Source organism: Cydia amplana, chromosome 8 (genome assembly GCF_948474715.1).
Source record: "Cydia amplana chromosome 8, ilCydAmpl1.1, whole genome shotgun sequence".
Lineage (NCBI taxonomy): Eukaryota > Metazoa > Arthropoda > Insecta > Lepidoptera > Tortricidae > Cydia > Cydia amplana.
Window position 1 is genome coordinate 7673494 of NC_086076.1, and position 17767 is coordinate 7691260.

The 17767-nt window shown below is 34.6% G+C and overlaps 1 protein-coding gene across 3 annotated transcripts in view; it reads left to right on the plus strand.

The window, feature by feature from the left end:
- LOC134650179 (netrin receptor UNC5C-like) overlaps positions 1-17767 on the plus strand; it is a 69573-nt gene that overhangs the window by 23970 nt on the left and 27836 nt on the right. For all 3 annotated transcript variants that reach the window (XM_063505076.1, XM_063505078.1, XM_063505077.1), the window contains 2 exons: positions 2518-3087; positions 15038-15237. In XM_063505076.1, the coding sequence (XP_063361146.1) occupies positions 2518-3087; positions 15038-15237 (770 nt within the window). The remainder of the gene's footprint in view (positions 1-2517; positions 3088-15037; positions 15238-17767) is intronic.

Here is a 17767-nt window from a genome sequence, read left to right on the forward strand (position 1 = left end):
TGTTTATCGGTCGTGACGACCGAAGCGTGATTGATACCGCGCCGAAAAAGGCCTCTAACGAAGCGTGTGCGCAGGCACTCATTACGGGAACACGACCTGAATTACGAAACAACGATACTGGTGTTAATTGAAGAAACTTTGGTACTCTTGCTCGGAATTCGGTTTGAATGAGCTTTGGAAGATGTTCTAGTTTTTTCAAGAGTAATGTTTAGGAATGTAGGTAGGTACTCATTACCAGTGATCGTTAATTTTCCAGCAATTTTGGTGCAGCATTGTTGGTTAAAAGCATCTGTATGCCCTATTCTAGGTGGAATAGATAATTCGGAATCAGAATCAGAATTTTATTGGTAAAAGTAACAGAATATTACATTATCAATTAGGGTTAATAACAGTAATATTAACCTTAACCAATCCTCTCCCTAGAAAAAGATTGAAGTAAATCCTTTATTTTTACTATGCTACACCAAAATTGCTGGAAAATTAAGGATCACTGCTCATTACTAACCATTGGTTGAAAGTTTCAAACGTAAAGCCGCTTTAGTTATATGTACCTACTGTTGTTGGAAGCAATTACAATCAAATACAAATTCAAGTACATGTGCGTGTACCTTTTATATACTTACTCGTATGTATTTATGTTTTTGCAGCTGGTTCTTTAAATTATTCGTACCTATTCTGTCTAGAAGAATCACAATCGAAAGTCATGTCACAAAAATAGAACTTATAGTTTAAATATTCACCTGTTTTGAATTACATTGAAAAGGCCAGTGCTTGAACCAGGACATTGACATTTCGCTCTTTAAAATTAATGACTTAATATTCAAATTTAATTTAAGTAACACCTCGTAGTAAACCAGTGAATATATCATTACTTACAAAACATGATGCATGATCAATCCTTAGGCGCCAGAATATAGAAGCTGACTGGTACGATTAGGTATCTATTGGCTTCTTCGAACAGGTGAACTTGCTTCCAGTTAGTGTAGCTATTACACTAGTAGCCGAAGGCCCTGCCGGCTACTATTCTCGGTTGCCGATTAAAGTCCCTTTTAAGGGCCCTAAAAAGCCCGAATAGCCTGACAAATTCGCGTCTCAACTAACTTTTCTCGTGAGTTTCTCCCCATCAAGTTTATTATTAGCGAGTTCTATCAAAATATTTCTAATCTCAATATTAAATTCAAAATTAAACTTGTCAGGTTCAAAAATCATTTGGACAGCGTGCTTGAGTCAATCAACAGCTAGCCCTTTATTTTGAATCAGAGTCAGCATTAATTAAAAAAATCTGTGATAACGCCCCGTTAGAATCGGAGGCGAGAAGCGATCAGACCTGTTGGTAATCAAAAGTTAAAACCAATTTAAGTTGACGTGCCGGTTGCACAATCAAGTGATTCTACAAACTTTTTTTAAGTCTTTAAAAACAAATGGATTTGAAAACTTTTAATTACATTTTACAGTTTAATAATGTTTTACGAGTTTTAATGAACCCGTTATGTAATACCGTTTTATGTAACACTAGATACTTGACCGGCCACGAACCTAATAGAGGAAACTTAAAATAAGGAAGGCTTTTAGTACAACAAAAATAAACCGAAATGGTATAATTGAGTACAAGTCAGTAGTTACCTAGGCTGAAAATTGAGAGATAATATCAGAGGTTCCTAATGACTCTGAGTTTATTATCAGCTGTCTTGACAAACAAACGTATTTGTGAAGCGGGCCCGGTCAAAATGCCATTGAATTTTAAAATAGAAAGCTAAAATTTAATTTCATTAAAAATAAAGGAAAATCCGAAAAGGAAACAACCCCACTAAAACGGAATTAGAAATAAGCCGAACGGAAGTGAAACTAATTAAGTTATCCACACTTTGCGTTATTTTCGTCTACAAACAGACGTACAAATGTCAACGGAAAAGTAACATACACTGATGTGCTGATAGCGATTTCTAAGCGAAATGCTCAGGGAAATAACTTCACGTCAATTAAATTGAAGCCCAAGCTTGTAAGGCTTAAGATTCAAATCTAGTTGGTGCGTGACCGCTTTGTAAAGTAGGGTGTATAGTATCCAAATATCTACGTTTCGCATGTAAATAGGAGTGAGCTGTGACACCAGGTGCGTAGAAATCGATGCCACAAGGGAGCGTGTTATTATGACAGTTGCCGTTTATATTGCTGATGTTGATTATAAATTAGGAACTGTAATTAGAACGCTATTAACTATTTGATACGGTTTCCCTGTGATCATTTGTCATCAGTTGGAGTTTAATATTCCTTTATAATCAGATAGGACTCATCATTTCATATGTGAATTGTGTATTTATTTGAACGTTTCTCACGGGAAATCTAATCATCAACAAATAAACATGCAATCAATGGCTTTTTTTAGGTTTAATTTACTATCTTACTCAATACTCAAAACTAAAAAAGGTTTAGACTTATGACGCTAAGGGCTAAAGAGTTTAGTTTAGGTAAAAAGTTGAGTCGCACACAAAAGTATAATCAAGAACTCCCTTGTTCCAGATGCTTCCAGCACGCCGAAGCCAGATGAAACTACAGCCGCGCCAACGCCACCCATTCCTCTACGCCCCGAATACGCCCACCCCGCTGGAGTCGAAGCATTAGACCCATATAACTCAGAAAAGAATCATCCACCTCCTCACCACAGAGACTACTTAGAAGAAGACTACGATGGCGAACCATATAAAGAGGACGATCACGACAAACGTGAAGAAGACGAACTACCTAGTTTGTCAGGAGACCATTTACTACAAAGCTCCACTGATGATCTCCCGATGTTTCTACTGGAACCATCACATTCATTCGTTGTCAGAAATAAACCAGCTACTTTAAGATGTCGGGCAGCGAATGCCCTCCAAGTGTACTTTAAGTGCAATGAAGTTCGGTCGGTTGCTAGCACGCAATTTGAGTTTGTGGATCCGCAAACTGGAGTCAGAATTGTCGAGGCGGAGTGCAATGTAACAAGAGATCAGTTAGAAGAGTATTTCGGAGATGATCGTTTTATTTGTACGTGCTACGCGTGGAGTAGCCGCGGGGATATCAAGAGTCAGCCTGCCGTTGTAGAATTGGCATGTAAGTATTTTTTAATCTGGGGGCACGGTAGTGCCCCCGCCAAGTCGAGCAAAACAAAGAGGCACTACGGCCGTACCATCCTTTTCTCGAAGCGATTCAGGCCATTTTAGACATCCTGTAATTTTGTGCTGGCTGAAGCTAGAACCCTGAATTTTCAGTGACATATAGGGCTTAACCTGCTTTAGATATAAACTCAAAAACATTAAATCTGAACTTGTAGTTTAGGAATTATTGTACGTCAAAGTTTCTTAGTTTCGACACTGATACACTCACTCACTCACTCGCTCACTCACTCACCGATCATCATACTCGATCTCATACTTCTAGCATACCCACAAGCTTCAAATTTTAAACATAAGTAGTTTTCAGCTTATAAAGCCATAGAAAACCTAAAAATATTATAATATCTGTCACGTTTTAAAGATCTAAGAACTGCATAAGTAAGTTTGTAATCCCATATAAATATATACATACTATTACAAAGTTACTATTGCAGTTCCTACAAATAGTAGGTAAAGAAAAGGTACACTACGATGTACGAAGTGAGTATGAAAAAAGATGTGTTTAGTTATGATATGTGTATACATAGTATGGGTATGAGTACCCGAAAAGAAGGACTGCCTACAAAAAGAGATGAGATCTCATCAAAAACATTACATGTAAAAAGGTGCAAGTCTCGCAATGCTTTTACTACAAAAAAGTTTTGAGATATAATGTGAAACCAAGTCGGTTATTTTATTCAGTGCCAGGGGGTGTTAAAACCGTATCAATGAGATATCTTTAATTTGTAATACATAATTATAATGACTTGGCAATCGCACATAATGCTTTACTCGTACCGTACTCGTAAATATGTGTAATGCTCAAACTGCAATTAGCGCTAGCGTTATGTTCAATTAGAATTATTTTTAATAGGTGACGATGATCCTTATGTCATTCCGTACGATGGCCAAGTCATTATACGTATTATAAATAAAAAATATCTTATTGATACGGTTTTAACACCCCCTGGCACTGATTAAAATAACCGACTTGGTAGTAAAAGCGTTGCGAGACTTGCACCTTTTTACATGTACGTAATGTTTTTGATGGGATAACATTTACCTAAACATATTCGCCTGCCTGTTCTGCCCTAAGCCTGTTGAACTCATCTACTGACTATGCTACGCTCGCAGCGCTACACTGTAGCCGATAACATAATTTTCCGGTTTGTAGCGAAAATGCTTGGTCGTGATTACCGCTGAATGAGTTACGGCCTGGCCATATGCCATACAGCGATCGGGCCTTTCGTTCCCACTTATGGTTTTCGCCTTAGCTGAAGTCAGTCGCACAATGTAATATCCAGGCCGTTAAGGTACCGGATTTTCGTTTACCTAAAAAAAATCAATCTTGTGAGACCAAACGTGTATTCCTACTTTCCTTCCCGTTATATTAATACTAAATAAAAGATTCGTCAATTAATCCCAAACGATAGTCACATTGATATGTTTACAACGACAATAAACACGTCGATGCAATCATAACGCAGCTTCTATATCCGGCCATGGCGCAACGTTTCATCAAAACTCATAATTTGAGAGTTTCCGCGACGCTTTTAGAACTAACCCGGTCAACGTTTGAACCCCGGTTTAGTAACGAAGTAGAAGATACTTTTTAACTTTCGTATTTATAGGACATGTTTTATTAAAATGACGAGCTGTCCCCATAGTACTTTTAATAAAACACAAATTTTATTTGCATGTAAGGGTAGAAGCAATTATGTATGTACGTTAAGATCAGCACATTCATTTTAATTCATTAATTATCAATTATAACTTTATGATGAAATTACTACCTAACAACATTTTGACTACAAAAACAGAAGGTTTATAATTTCTATGTCTACAAATTTAAATAAAGATAAAGGGCGAAACAGGGTACCTACAGGTGACGCATTTTTAAAATCCTAAGAATATATAATCCTCTTAAAACAAAGGCCCCTCAAAGGCAAACACATTTATTTACCAACCAGCAATAAATCAAAAAGAATTTGGTAAGACCCGTAATAATCAATTTGTATACCAATCATGGCAATCTACATCAAACTGTTGCTACATGACAAATTTCTTTGAGAGAGAATTGGACGTAGTTACAGGTAAAAGATCCAATCCACAAAAAGTTGAACAAAAGTTATGGCAGTTTAAAGTTTGAACCGGTATTCCTCTATACTGGTAGATATTTTTTATACTATGTGTTTGGATGAAAAACGAGCCAATTCGCCTTTTATATATTTATAGATACATTGTTCAGTTTCATGCAACATTTGTCGAGATATTTGACCAAATGTTGGTTGGATCCTTTTCATAAAAATACACTTTTCATAGACTCTCGTTTTTTTTTAAATTATGCAATAAGGATCCATTCAATAAAATTGGATAAAAATCATAAATATATTATTATTAAAAACAATTTAATTAATTATTATGTATTATTTTACCATAAAAAATGAAATTAGGTTTGCTAAACAGTATTAAACCTAATAATGATCACAAAATTTCTTAAAAATTACCTATTACCGTTTTAAATTTAGAGTTTATAATTTAAATAAGTCCGACTCACGCTTGACTGCACATTTCTAATAGGTTTTCCTGTCATCTATAGGTAAAGAACTATTTTGTGTATTTTTTTCAAAATTTTAGACCCAGTAGTTTCGGAGATAAGGGGGGGAATGGTCATTTATTGCCTATATTCTTGAAGAACTGCTAAACTATTAATCCTAAAATTATAAAAAAAATGTATTTGAGATCCTAACAATGAGCTCTTTCATTTGATATATAACACGATATAGTTTGAAAAACTTTATTTTTTAATTTTCTCATTTACCCCCCAAAAATGACCTCCATATTTAAAATTCATTTATTTACGTTACACATCCATCTTTGCGTCACAAACTTACATATGTGTGCCAAATTTAAACTTAATCGGTCCAGTAGTTGCGGAGAAAATAGGCTATGACAGACGGACGGACAGACAAACGAGTGATCCTATTAGGGTTCCGTTTTTTCCTTTTGAGGTACGGAACCCTAAAAAAAACATAATTACTGTCTCACGATTAAATTTATCAATGCGCAGCAACACTTTGACACGAACAGTGTTGCAAGTTACCAAAAAGAGAACAAATTACCAAAGTTTGTGACTTTTATAGCCATTTCCGTTAGTAGAAAAAAGCGGCAAATTTAAAAAACAGGCACGGAGCGTTATCGTCCCATAGAAAATTTGAATTTCGCACCTTTTTTACTGAGAAAGTTGTTTGACATACTATGTATAACTTGCTAAAAACGTAGGAGACGAATTCAAAATATATTTAATTATTTTTGCGTGTTTTATTATTTATAAATTATCAAAAACCTATTTTATTATTTTAGTGATAATTTAACAGTTATAGCTGGTCAAACAAATCTTGTCAATAGAAAAAGTCGCGAAATTCAAATTTTCTATGGGACGATAATCCTTCGCGCCTACATTTTTTTAAATTTGCCGCGTTTTACTACTGACACGATTTGCTTTACCAACTATAATACCGCGTTGGGTCGTTTTTATGTTTACCGTTAAATAAAAATTGTAAGTAGTGTCAATAAAAAAAAATGGTTTGGGTTGTTGCACATTTTTACAATTATTGCATATTGGTCCAAGCCAATACTTACAGTAAACAATTAGCAGTGAGGACTTGATCATAATAGTTAAAAATAATGCCATTAGAATTTAGAAAGGAATCTTAAAAATATAGCTGGTCAAAGTGGTCAAGCAAATCTTGTCAGTAGAAAAAGGCGGCAAATTAAAAAAAATGTAAAGTCAGAAAGTGTCATTTTAAACGTCAAACTTCTATGAAATTATGACGTATAAATAAACTTACACTGTGTGCGCTATCAAACGCGCTGCAGACTTTTCTTGGTGCAACTATAGACGCGAAGGGTTATCGTGCCATAGAAAATTTAAAATTCGCGTCTTTTTCTACTGACAAGATTTGCTTGATCAAGTATACCTACATGGATTGGCTTAAAGGAGTCGTATCCAGGCCATAATTGTTAAAAAAAATACTTGCATGGATCGTTTGTGCTGATCATTATCACACCAAAGTAGAATTGACAACAGCTCTTAACTTAGTGATCCAAGTGAGATGAATTCTTTTTGCTGTTTATATGAAGGATTTTAGTGTAGTAGATTTTATTTCTCAAAAGGATCCAAATGAATTGGATCATTTTCGTTAATAATATTAAGGATAAAAAGTGTGAATTACATTTTCTTAAAAATGATCCAAGCAGGTTGGATTTCTTTCGATAAAATAAATGTGGAGCAGTTCCCTAATTGATCGAATATAACTAAAAGGTTCCAAGAGAAATGGATACTTATTAGCGAATATATATTTTAACCCGTCCTACATGTGGGATGGTATCCCATGTTGATTAAAATATAAAAACGCAGTGTAAACTGGGCCTGTTTTTGCTGAATGAAAATAGACACCATAGAGACCTCTCTGGTATACTTAACTCATGTTTTGGTAATTTTGTGGATTGGATCTTTTACCTGTAACTACGTCCAATTATGACCTACAATATAATATGGGACAAAATGTTCTAACTAAACTAATCAGTATTTTCATGCTTAAAATGTGTACCATTTAAAAAATGCAAAGAATTATTAACTGCCTATCAATCAACTCTATGCAAAGAGGAAATATGCTAGTATTCAATTTTATTAACGTTATAACTAACATAGCTCCGGTAACATGATACGAAGTAGTTAAAGGTAATTCAAGGAAATATGACCTAAGCTTGTAGCGCAAATTAAACGATAAGCACGAAGTTAGCTTCTACTCGGCATCTCTCAACAAACACCATTCGTACTTTGACACCAATTACCCACAAAGATCCTAGGAACTTTTAAAATCTGCTAACTACCAATACTTCGATTGGATATAGATTTATAGAAAAATCGAATGACATGGTATTAATTCCGTTCATAATTTGTCCATGTAATTTTGTAGCTCGCTATACATTGGATATACCTACATTTAATACATACTCCATCAATTTGACCCTCGTGAATGACTATACCTATGCGTAGCTTCTGCCATCGTTTACCTATCTGTGAACACCTTCAAATTTCTGTCCTACAAAGACGTATGGCACCATTTATATTATTGTTCATAACTTCCATTAAGGCAGCCTCGATTTAATTCAATGCCCGGAGGTAAATCTTCTGTGCATATTAAATAAACGTCGGGTGCGCAGTTTGTTGGATTTATTGCTTCTTGGGCAACGCAAGCCACAGATGGAGGTAGAACCATCACTATAATATCAATGTGATGATTGGAGCTCTAAAAAAACATTTAACAATGTAACTTTTAGTTAAAAAGTTATTTTGAACTTTCAAAATTCTATATATAATTGCTGGAATACATACTGGTACAAAAGCTTTGTGTGAATCGTAATCGCGACAGTTAAATATATACACGTAAAAGGCACATATCACTAATGCGTTCTATTAAATAAATAAATATTATAGGACATTATTACACAAATTGACTAACCCCCACGGTAAGCTCAAGAAAGCTTGTGTTGTGGGTACTCAGACAACGACATATTTAATATACAAATACTTAAATACATAGAAAACAACCATGACTCAGGAACAAATATCTGTGCACATCACACAAATAAATGCCCTTACTGGGATTCGAACCCAGGACCGCGGCTTCACAGGCAGGGTCACTACCCACTAGGCCAGACCGGTCGTCGGTATTGGTAGGTAGGTAAGTAAAAGGTAAAAGTTAGTATATACGGATATCGCCTCATTATTTTTGAAGTAACCAAGCTACACCAAAAGAAGCCTTTAAAAGATTGAATAAAGTTTTAATTTACTTCTGACATGATTTTCATACCGAAGTGATGTCGCTGGCTTGATGCCAATGTGTAAAATCTGATTTTATTTGCTCTTTACACGATTAGAGCCATCACTATAATATCAATGTGATGATTGGAGCTCTAAAAAAACATTTAACAATGTAACTTTTAGTTAAAAAGTTATTTTGAACTTTCAAAATTCTATATATAATTGCTGGAATACATACTGGTACAAAAGCTTTGTGTGAATCGTAATCGCGACAGTTAAATATATACACGTAAAAGGCACATATCACTAATGCGTTCTATTAAATAAATAAATATTATAGGACATTATTACACAAATTGACTAACCCCCACGGTAAGCTCAAGAAAGCTTGTGTTGTGGGTACTCAGACAACGACATATTTAATATACAAATACTTAAATACATAGAAAACAACCATGACTCAGGAACAAATATCTGTGCACATCACACAAATAAATGCCCTTACTGGGATTCGAACCCAGGACCGCGGCTTCACAGGCAGGGTCACTACCCACTAGGCCAGACCGGTCGTCGGTATTGGTAGGTAGGTAAGTAAAAGGTAAAAGTTAGTATATACGGATATCGCCTCATTATTTTTGAAGTAACCAAGCTACACCAAAAGAAGCCTTTAAAAGATTGAATAAAGTTTTAATTTACTTCTGACATGATTTTCATACCGAAGTGATGTCGCTGGCTTGATGCCAATGTGTAAAATCTGATTTTATTTGCTCTTTACACGATTAGAGCACGTTATTCGATCAGTTGAACTGCATTTAAGACCCTAATAGGATTGGGCAATAAGCCCAGATCAATACCAATTCTACTGGTAACTTATGCAAAGTAATATCGTCGTAACATTGCTAAAGAGACATGAAACTTATTATGAGAGTATGAAGTTCCACAACTGTGAATTTAACAATCACACGAGTTGTCTGGACCCGGTATTGGACATTGTCAAATAGAAAGTAGGTACTCCAATTGCAAAGCTATAAACCAGCTAAAGAACCAAATATCAAATGTGAGTTGCGAAATATTACTACAAGAATATATATCACAATTGAAATGACAGTAAAGGTAATATAATTGAATTATAGGACAGGACTTATTGAGTATTACAAATACATACTATTGAATTAGTTGTATTTATGGTCAACGTCGGGGGTTACTTTTAAACTGATTTTCACCACAACGTGCCTTTTGATCCAAATTACTCTATTGTAGTATGTGTACCTTTCTGTTAGCTGACATGGTTGACGTTGCTACCGCAGCCACCACAATGCCTTAGAACTTTGCGGTATTAATCCGCAGTTCATAGTAACCTATATATCTGAATTAAGATAGTTGTGCGGTCGTCATTGATAGGTAATATAGGTATGCATTATAGGTAAACTAGCTACTAATTAATATTTGATAAACGAAGCCAAAATGTGTATACCTATATTTTAAATAAAGTTTACGATCTAGATTTTGCCGTTTTAACAGTACAGAGGGTTTTCCAAGTGATAACAGTAGAGACATTTAGTATTCAAAATTTAAAAGAAGCCTTTATTTAGCAAGCAAAACTGTCGAGTTAATAAACATTCCTTTGAAAGGCGTTAAGTTAAACAAAACTGGAAACAAACATCTAGTACAACTCATAAACGCCTAAATATAAACAGAAACGTTCACACTGTTCTAATTGCGAGAGAGTTCAAAACAATACCGCCGGTAAAATTACTTTAAACAATGGCAATTTCTCTTTATTAATTAAGAGCAAACTCGACATAATTAATTGGCAACATACGAGTGTATGTGATATTATAGTCTCAATTAACTTGAAAGCGATATTATTCAATACAGAGAAGTATTTACAACTCCTTGTTGCGTTGTATGTAATAATCTGGTGCTTTAACTGGAAGAAAACCTACTTTAACGGAACTACATAATTTAAAATGTTTGAAAGTAAGTTTTACAGTTCACTTCAGCTCACTTGGCAAGTTGGCAGTAAGGAATATGCTCTTAATAATAATAAAATCAACTAATTCACTCGACCAACAGTTCTAACACCCACAACCAACGCATGTACTGACTTTAATACAGGAGCTCTAAATCCTCAACTTGACAGTTTTAATTGTTCCCCCGCTTAAAATACACTCTCGAGCGACATTGCTATAAATGATAATACAATACGTGTTCCAAGTGACGCTTCTACGTCTCCTGTCTAAGATTTACGGCAATGTACGTAATGCATTACCTTTTTAATGGCTGAGTAAACGTGTTTAAATTTAAATTCGTTTAAGGAGTTAGTTAATAGTGGGCCTAATGTGGAGCTATTTAAGCAACAGCTGTTTGACTACTATTCATTTCTATTTAGTTTTCTAAATGACTGTTGTGATCTCGAAGATTTACCAATCCGGATGTACCTACGTAATTTCCTTTTAGTTCATTTACAGGTATTCTGATTGGAACATTTTAAAATTGAAAGGCAAATTGATTCCGAAATGGACATAACATATCAGAATCCCGACTATCATATATAAAATTTAAAATTAAGTAGGTAGGTACTATCCACACAATAAATCTATTTTATTATAACCTTTTCTAGAGATTTCTGAGTCCTTTGTTCCAGAATTTTGTGGCGGAAATGGAACGTAGTCCGTAATTTACGGCGCATGAACTCACAGGTTCAGACAAACTTATATTTGCTGTTGGGAACAGCGCCAGATCTGACAGTTCTCATGTAATTAGTGTGTGGAAAAGTTTCTTACAATTTTAGAGACCGGTAAATTTAAGTTTGGTTTAACCTTACACCTATCATTTACGGCTATCACCGGATAACTTAAAATTTAAAGGGAGGGAGAATTTATTTTAGAGTTCGTATAATACCTATTATTAAAAAAAAACTAAGGTGTTTTTTTTATAATAGACTAAATATAACACCTTTATTTTGTATTTTAAATAACATTTTTAGATTAAGTAAATGTTGTCGAACAAATGAAAAGATGCTAATAAGAATTTATCATGAATATCATGATCGCGCAACAAAGAACATGCAATATCAACAACAGTTCAGATTTCGTATACATTCCTACGATGGCTTACTATGCATGCAACTCTTTAGTCTTCCATATAAAGTGCCACTTCACACTTTATTGTTAATTTAACAATATAGTTTTAAGCTACCGTACCTCAACACTGTAGCCCAATCCCATGTAAAAGGACTTATAAGGTCAAGAAATGTAACTACACATACGTCTCTTTACACAACAGAAATAAATAGCAGCACAAGCTTAGTACTCGAGCGAGTAATGGAGCGTGTTCGCTCTAGATTTATGGTCCGCTCTACACAGTTCGCAGTATTCGTTTTGCAGCCGGCATTAGTTCTTATGAAACCGAGAGTGTCGTGATTTGTTATTGTAAGTTCCCGTGATATATTGGAGGAGTTTTGATTGAGAGTGTCGACATACCCTTACTGGTGAAAAATTGCTGGATAGAATTATTTACATAGACATTACCAGACATTATCGAAATACAATATTTTTAATACGAGCTTATTCAGAAAATTGCGATATAAACTAATTTTTGCCAACTTACGACATATTTGCAATGACATCAAATTGTAAAAATGTAAAATAGTCGCACGCTTCGGCTTTTATTTCTATTTTAAAGTTTTATAAATTAATTGACTTCTTTGTTGTCATTAAAGCTTGTCTCAAAATTGGTTTGACCAAGATGGTCACATTGTTTTCTTGCCTCAATAGCAACATTGTGACCGCTTTTGAATTGTTGTTGAATTGTTTAATGAAAGACAATTATCACCGACGACGGGAACGAAGTAATCGACCGGCTTGTTACGCTTTTTATTGAGATTGATGTGAGAAGAAATTCGGGGACGGCTCAATTTAGGGGACCAAGCGAAAATAAAATAGGTACCCAAAGTATGCTACCTATCTATATACATAATTATTTAAGAGAATTGATAAATATTTCATGCAATAAAAATAAATAAATTATAGTAAATAATTAAAAACAATTATAGGTACAAGAAAATAATGTTATTGTCAAGCAGTGTTAAGCTAGATTTAGACGAAGCCAGTGCTGGCTGCCAGTTTCACTGGCAATCAGCACTGGCTTGTTATTGGCCTCGTATACAGTTTTTCAAACATAAGCCAGAAGCCAGCGCTGCTGAGTGCTGGCTTGTCTGAGGGCTGGCGCCAGCGTTACTGGCTTTGTCTAACCTAGCTTTAGACTAGTATTGGTAGTCACAACGGCAAACAACTTACCCTAAAAACGTTAACAGAAAACTCAAATGTTGTTGTCAATAAAATTAGAGATCCGTATAGGCACGTTCATTTTGATACTTGCAAGGAGAGATTCCAGAGTATTTTATGTACCTATTAAAGGCCAGTCTATAAAACCCAGCTACAATAGCTCGTACAAACGAGCCATAGAGTTTCCTAGTATCAATATGAAACTGATACGAATTTACTACGGTAACATCATTAAATAGTATACAATTTCCACCTTAATCCATTGACGTGGACATTGGTTTACGACCGTTACTGTGCATAGTAAAGAAACCGGATTAGTGATTACACTATGAACCACCACTGTCGAGAACCTAAATACATATTTGTTTGTACCAAGTTAAGATTCATAGATAGCTCCACTCCGGTCTATTAAATGGTAACCTAACCCAGCCTAACCCAAAGACAGACAGTATCACGGCAATGCAGGTTAGAGTAAAGGAATAAACGTGGAATAATATCTTGATAGTTTAGTCCAAACCCTTATGTTGCATAACAAAACTGTCACTCCTTAAACAATTATCACATTACAGTGGCCAGTCCACGCGTGCGTGATAAATTGTAATTGACATGGGTTTTGTTTGTATGAGCTCATTCATTTTTAGGGTTCCGTACCTCAAAAGGAAAAAACGGAATCCTAATAGGATCACTCGTGCGTCTGTCCGTCCGTCTGTCACAGCCTATTTTCTCCGAAACTACTGGCCAATTAAGTTGAAATTTGGCACACACATGTAAGTTTGTGAACCAAAGATGGTCGTATAAATGATGAATTTTAAATATGGAGGCCATTTTTGGGGGGTAAATGAGAAAATTTAAAAATAAAGTTTTTCAAACTATATCGTGTCACATATCAAATGAAAGGAGATCATTGTAAGAATCTCAATTTTTTTTTTATAATTTTAGGATAAATAGTTTAGCAGTTATTCAAGAAAATAGGTAAAAAATGACCATTCCCCCCTTATCTCCGAAACTACTGGGTCTACAATTTTGAAAAAAATACACAAAATAGTTCTTTACCTATATAATATGACAGGAAAACCTATCAGAAATGTGCAGTCAAGCGTAAATCGGACTTAATGTACGGAACCCTTGGAACGCGAGTCCGACTCGCACTTGGCCGGTTTTTTGTATGAAGTTCGCATGCGGGTGTTACGCAACAATGGAATGTCGAATTAAAGAGAGAGATGGGAATTCGATGCCATTATTGTCCCGTTTAAGCCTTAATTTAACCACAAAAATGTTTAATTGAAATCAATTTCATTCAATGTATTTTTCTCAACTGATTCAGTTGTAACAAACACATATACCTAAATCACGATTAAAACTTATTTATCTGAGAATGCGATATTCATAATTAAATCCTAGTAGGTATCGTGGCATAAATACCTTCTGTAACATACCTGTTCGTGTAACTCATTCTTGTAAATGAAACATTCAAATTAGGTACCTACCTATTTTATTTATATTTATTTAGCTAGTTATTGAAACGAAACAATAACTAATATACCTACATGTTGATTTACACATATGTATAATAAACTCGGCCGAAACTGTTCCCTAAACAAATGTGCGTATGATAATATTTGAGGATGAGAAACATTAAATTTCCAAACATTCACAGTAATATTTATCATTGGCATCTATTATAGTTTGTCTATAGCAAATAAGTACAATAGTTAATAGAGAGTCGACACAAATAAGTAGGATAAACGGCAATTTGTGGACGCAAATAGACGCCATTTTTTCTTTTACAGATCTCAAGAAAGTGTTTACCATGTCACCATCACCAGTTTCGGTTGAAGCAGGTTCCTCGGTGTCCCTCCGCTGCGCCGCTCCGCAGGCCGCGCCCACCCCGCGAGTGTCGTGGCTAAAGCACGGGGCACCTCTTCAGCAGGATCATAACGTACTGATCTCTGCTGAGGGGAATCTGGTGATATCAAGGGCTACATTACAAGTAAGTCAAATACAAATTCAGTTCATTCGATTAACATATTTACTTATACCGATATTGATTTGGTTATAAAGACTGAAACCAAATCGGTGATACAATGTATTGCTGCAGAGATAATTGACCCCCCTGCAAACAAGTTTCTATGCAGGTTATCTCTTCAACTTACTGTTACATGATAAACTCTCAGATTAAGTTACTATTTTTAAGTACCGGCTTCACAATGGCATTAGATATGACTGTAGACAGTCAAGATTATTACGCGTTCAAATTTTTTTACCGGTCCATTAAATGATTGATAAAGCTACTTACTTCTTAATCTTGATAAAACCTTATCTTCCCTCGTAACTGTATAGATAATCCGTTATTTTGACCTTTAGTTTCAATGAGGACTTAAAAATTAATTTACAGTGATTGTATTGGGGACAAGAGCCTAAGGCGGGTATCCCGCCTAAAGCGGGTAGGGCGCTGTTTTGAAGCAGTATTAAGTGCGAATGTAAAAGTATTAGGCTAAAGCGAGAACCTGCTAGATCCACTCAACCTGCTAGAAACAATCTTATCGAATAATAAAAACGATATAATAATAAAAACGGATAGGCAGCCTTGATTGAGACGTTAATATGAATTTCACCCTTAAATTGCTAAAAACTGATAAAATAGGTCTAAAATTATATAATAACTTCAAAATAATTTTCTTACGACAAACAGACTCACAACTATTTAAAGTCTCAACACAAATCAATGAGAAAACAAGTTACATATAATTAAGAATTTTTTTATTTGTAAAATACAAGAATACTCGGTCGAAATGATAAATGTAAGGATAAATAACAATAGTTCCCGCTTGTCAGACATTTCGTGCACAATCCGCATAAAATTCCGCTGACAGACAACCGTGAGTAACATTTTTATTGAATACAAAAGTTTCGAGCGCGCCATTTTTATTGTTCACTAGTTTGGCAAAATTCAAATTGTAGAAATAAAACTGTGCTGTTAACTCGTTCCGTGAAATATTTTCAGAATACGGGTCATTATTGGATTTAAAGTAGAAATTGTTTATTTCGAATGTAAAATCGCTGTGCTGTGTGTGCCTAATTAGTTAACCATGTAATAAATTCTTGTATCGGGCTCAATTAGCCTTATCCGACACCAATTAGGTGGTACTTTTTGAAGTTATTGACGGTATAGTTATTGAGTTTAACTTAATCAATTTCCTGATATAAAACGTAGTACAAATAAGAATTTTACACCTACACGTTTCACCCTTTATCATTAAACACTGATTTGACTATAAAGACTGCAGTTTAACATAGGTCTTTTGTTTAAATTTATTCATAGATTATGACCATTTTAATAATTGAAAAATAATCAAAATGTATGCTGAACCATAGAGAAAAAAATACATAGAGTGCTCACTCCATACATCAGTTTTAGTACCAAAAAGACTATTAGCATCTAGCATCGAGTAGCGGAACTATCAGTACTGCTACTTGACAATAGATGTCGCCACCGACCGGAAAGTCTTATGCTGTTGAGATAAGACTTTCCGGTCAGTGCTACATCTATTGTCAAGTAGCAGTACTGATAGTTCCGCTACTCGATGCTAGATGTAGATACTGAAATTAATAGTCTGAACTGATGTATGGAGTGAGCACTCTATGTATTTTTTTCTCTATGGCTGAACAAAGATAATACGGCAGTATTGTTACTATTTACCATCATACATAGAATAAAAGCAAAAAACTTCGTGTAGATTTTGTAAAGGTTTAAATATTCTAGTTTTTTTTATATATTTTGCCCTCAGCAAAAATCTCTAGTTTGTTTTAAACCTACCTCTTTGATAGCATTGGTCATAGTAGGTATATGAGATCATACACTCTTAAAGTTTTGTTACTACAGTTTTGCTACAGTAATGTAGGTACGATTCAAATTGAGATGACGATGACGCAATTCTGTGTTGTTTTGTAACTATATGTCGGGCAGATTTGGTTCATAGAATGTAATGTTTGTATTCCTGTTTAAACTTACTCGGTATTATTAAATTCGCTTCCGTTAGATCTATAATAAACGGTTAGTAGAGTCTCTAAGCCAACTTAATATTTTACTTCTATTACTTTGTTATATTTGATCTACTTACAGTCTATTGAATGAAGAGTCAGCGTCTAATGGTTTATGCGCCAGGGTTTATTTAATTAAAAAGTTTATGAATAAGTGCAAGGTTTCGCGTTTTCTTTTATCAATTCTATCACACAAAAACCCCGTTTACACGTTTTTATCATTACGCATTAAGTAGCAGAAAAAGCAAAAACCAAACTTACGTCATATCGCTCTTTAAAAAAACTTTATAGTCATTAATACGTTTATAGCCTATAAATAATTATCGTTACAGCTTATTAAAACCGCAAAAAGTCGTATAACTTACACGTGTTTTATTTAGGTCATGAAAATTTTATACTTTTAAAGTTGAACCTTCGCGTATAATTAATAAAGTTGTATTTATTTTAATTTTGACACGTGACAAGTTTCCTGTGGTAAA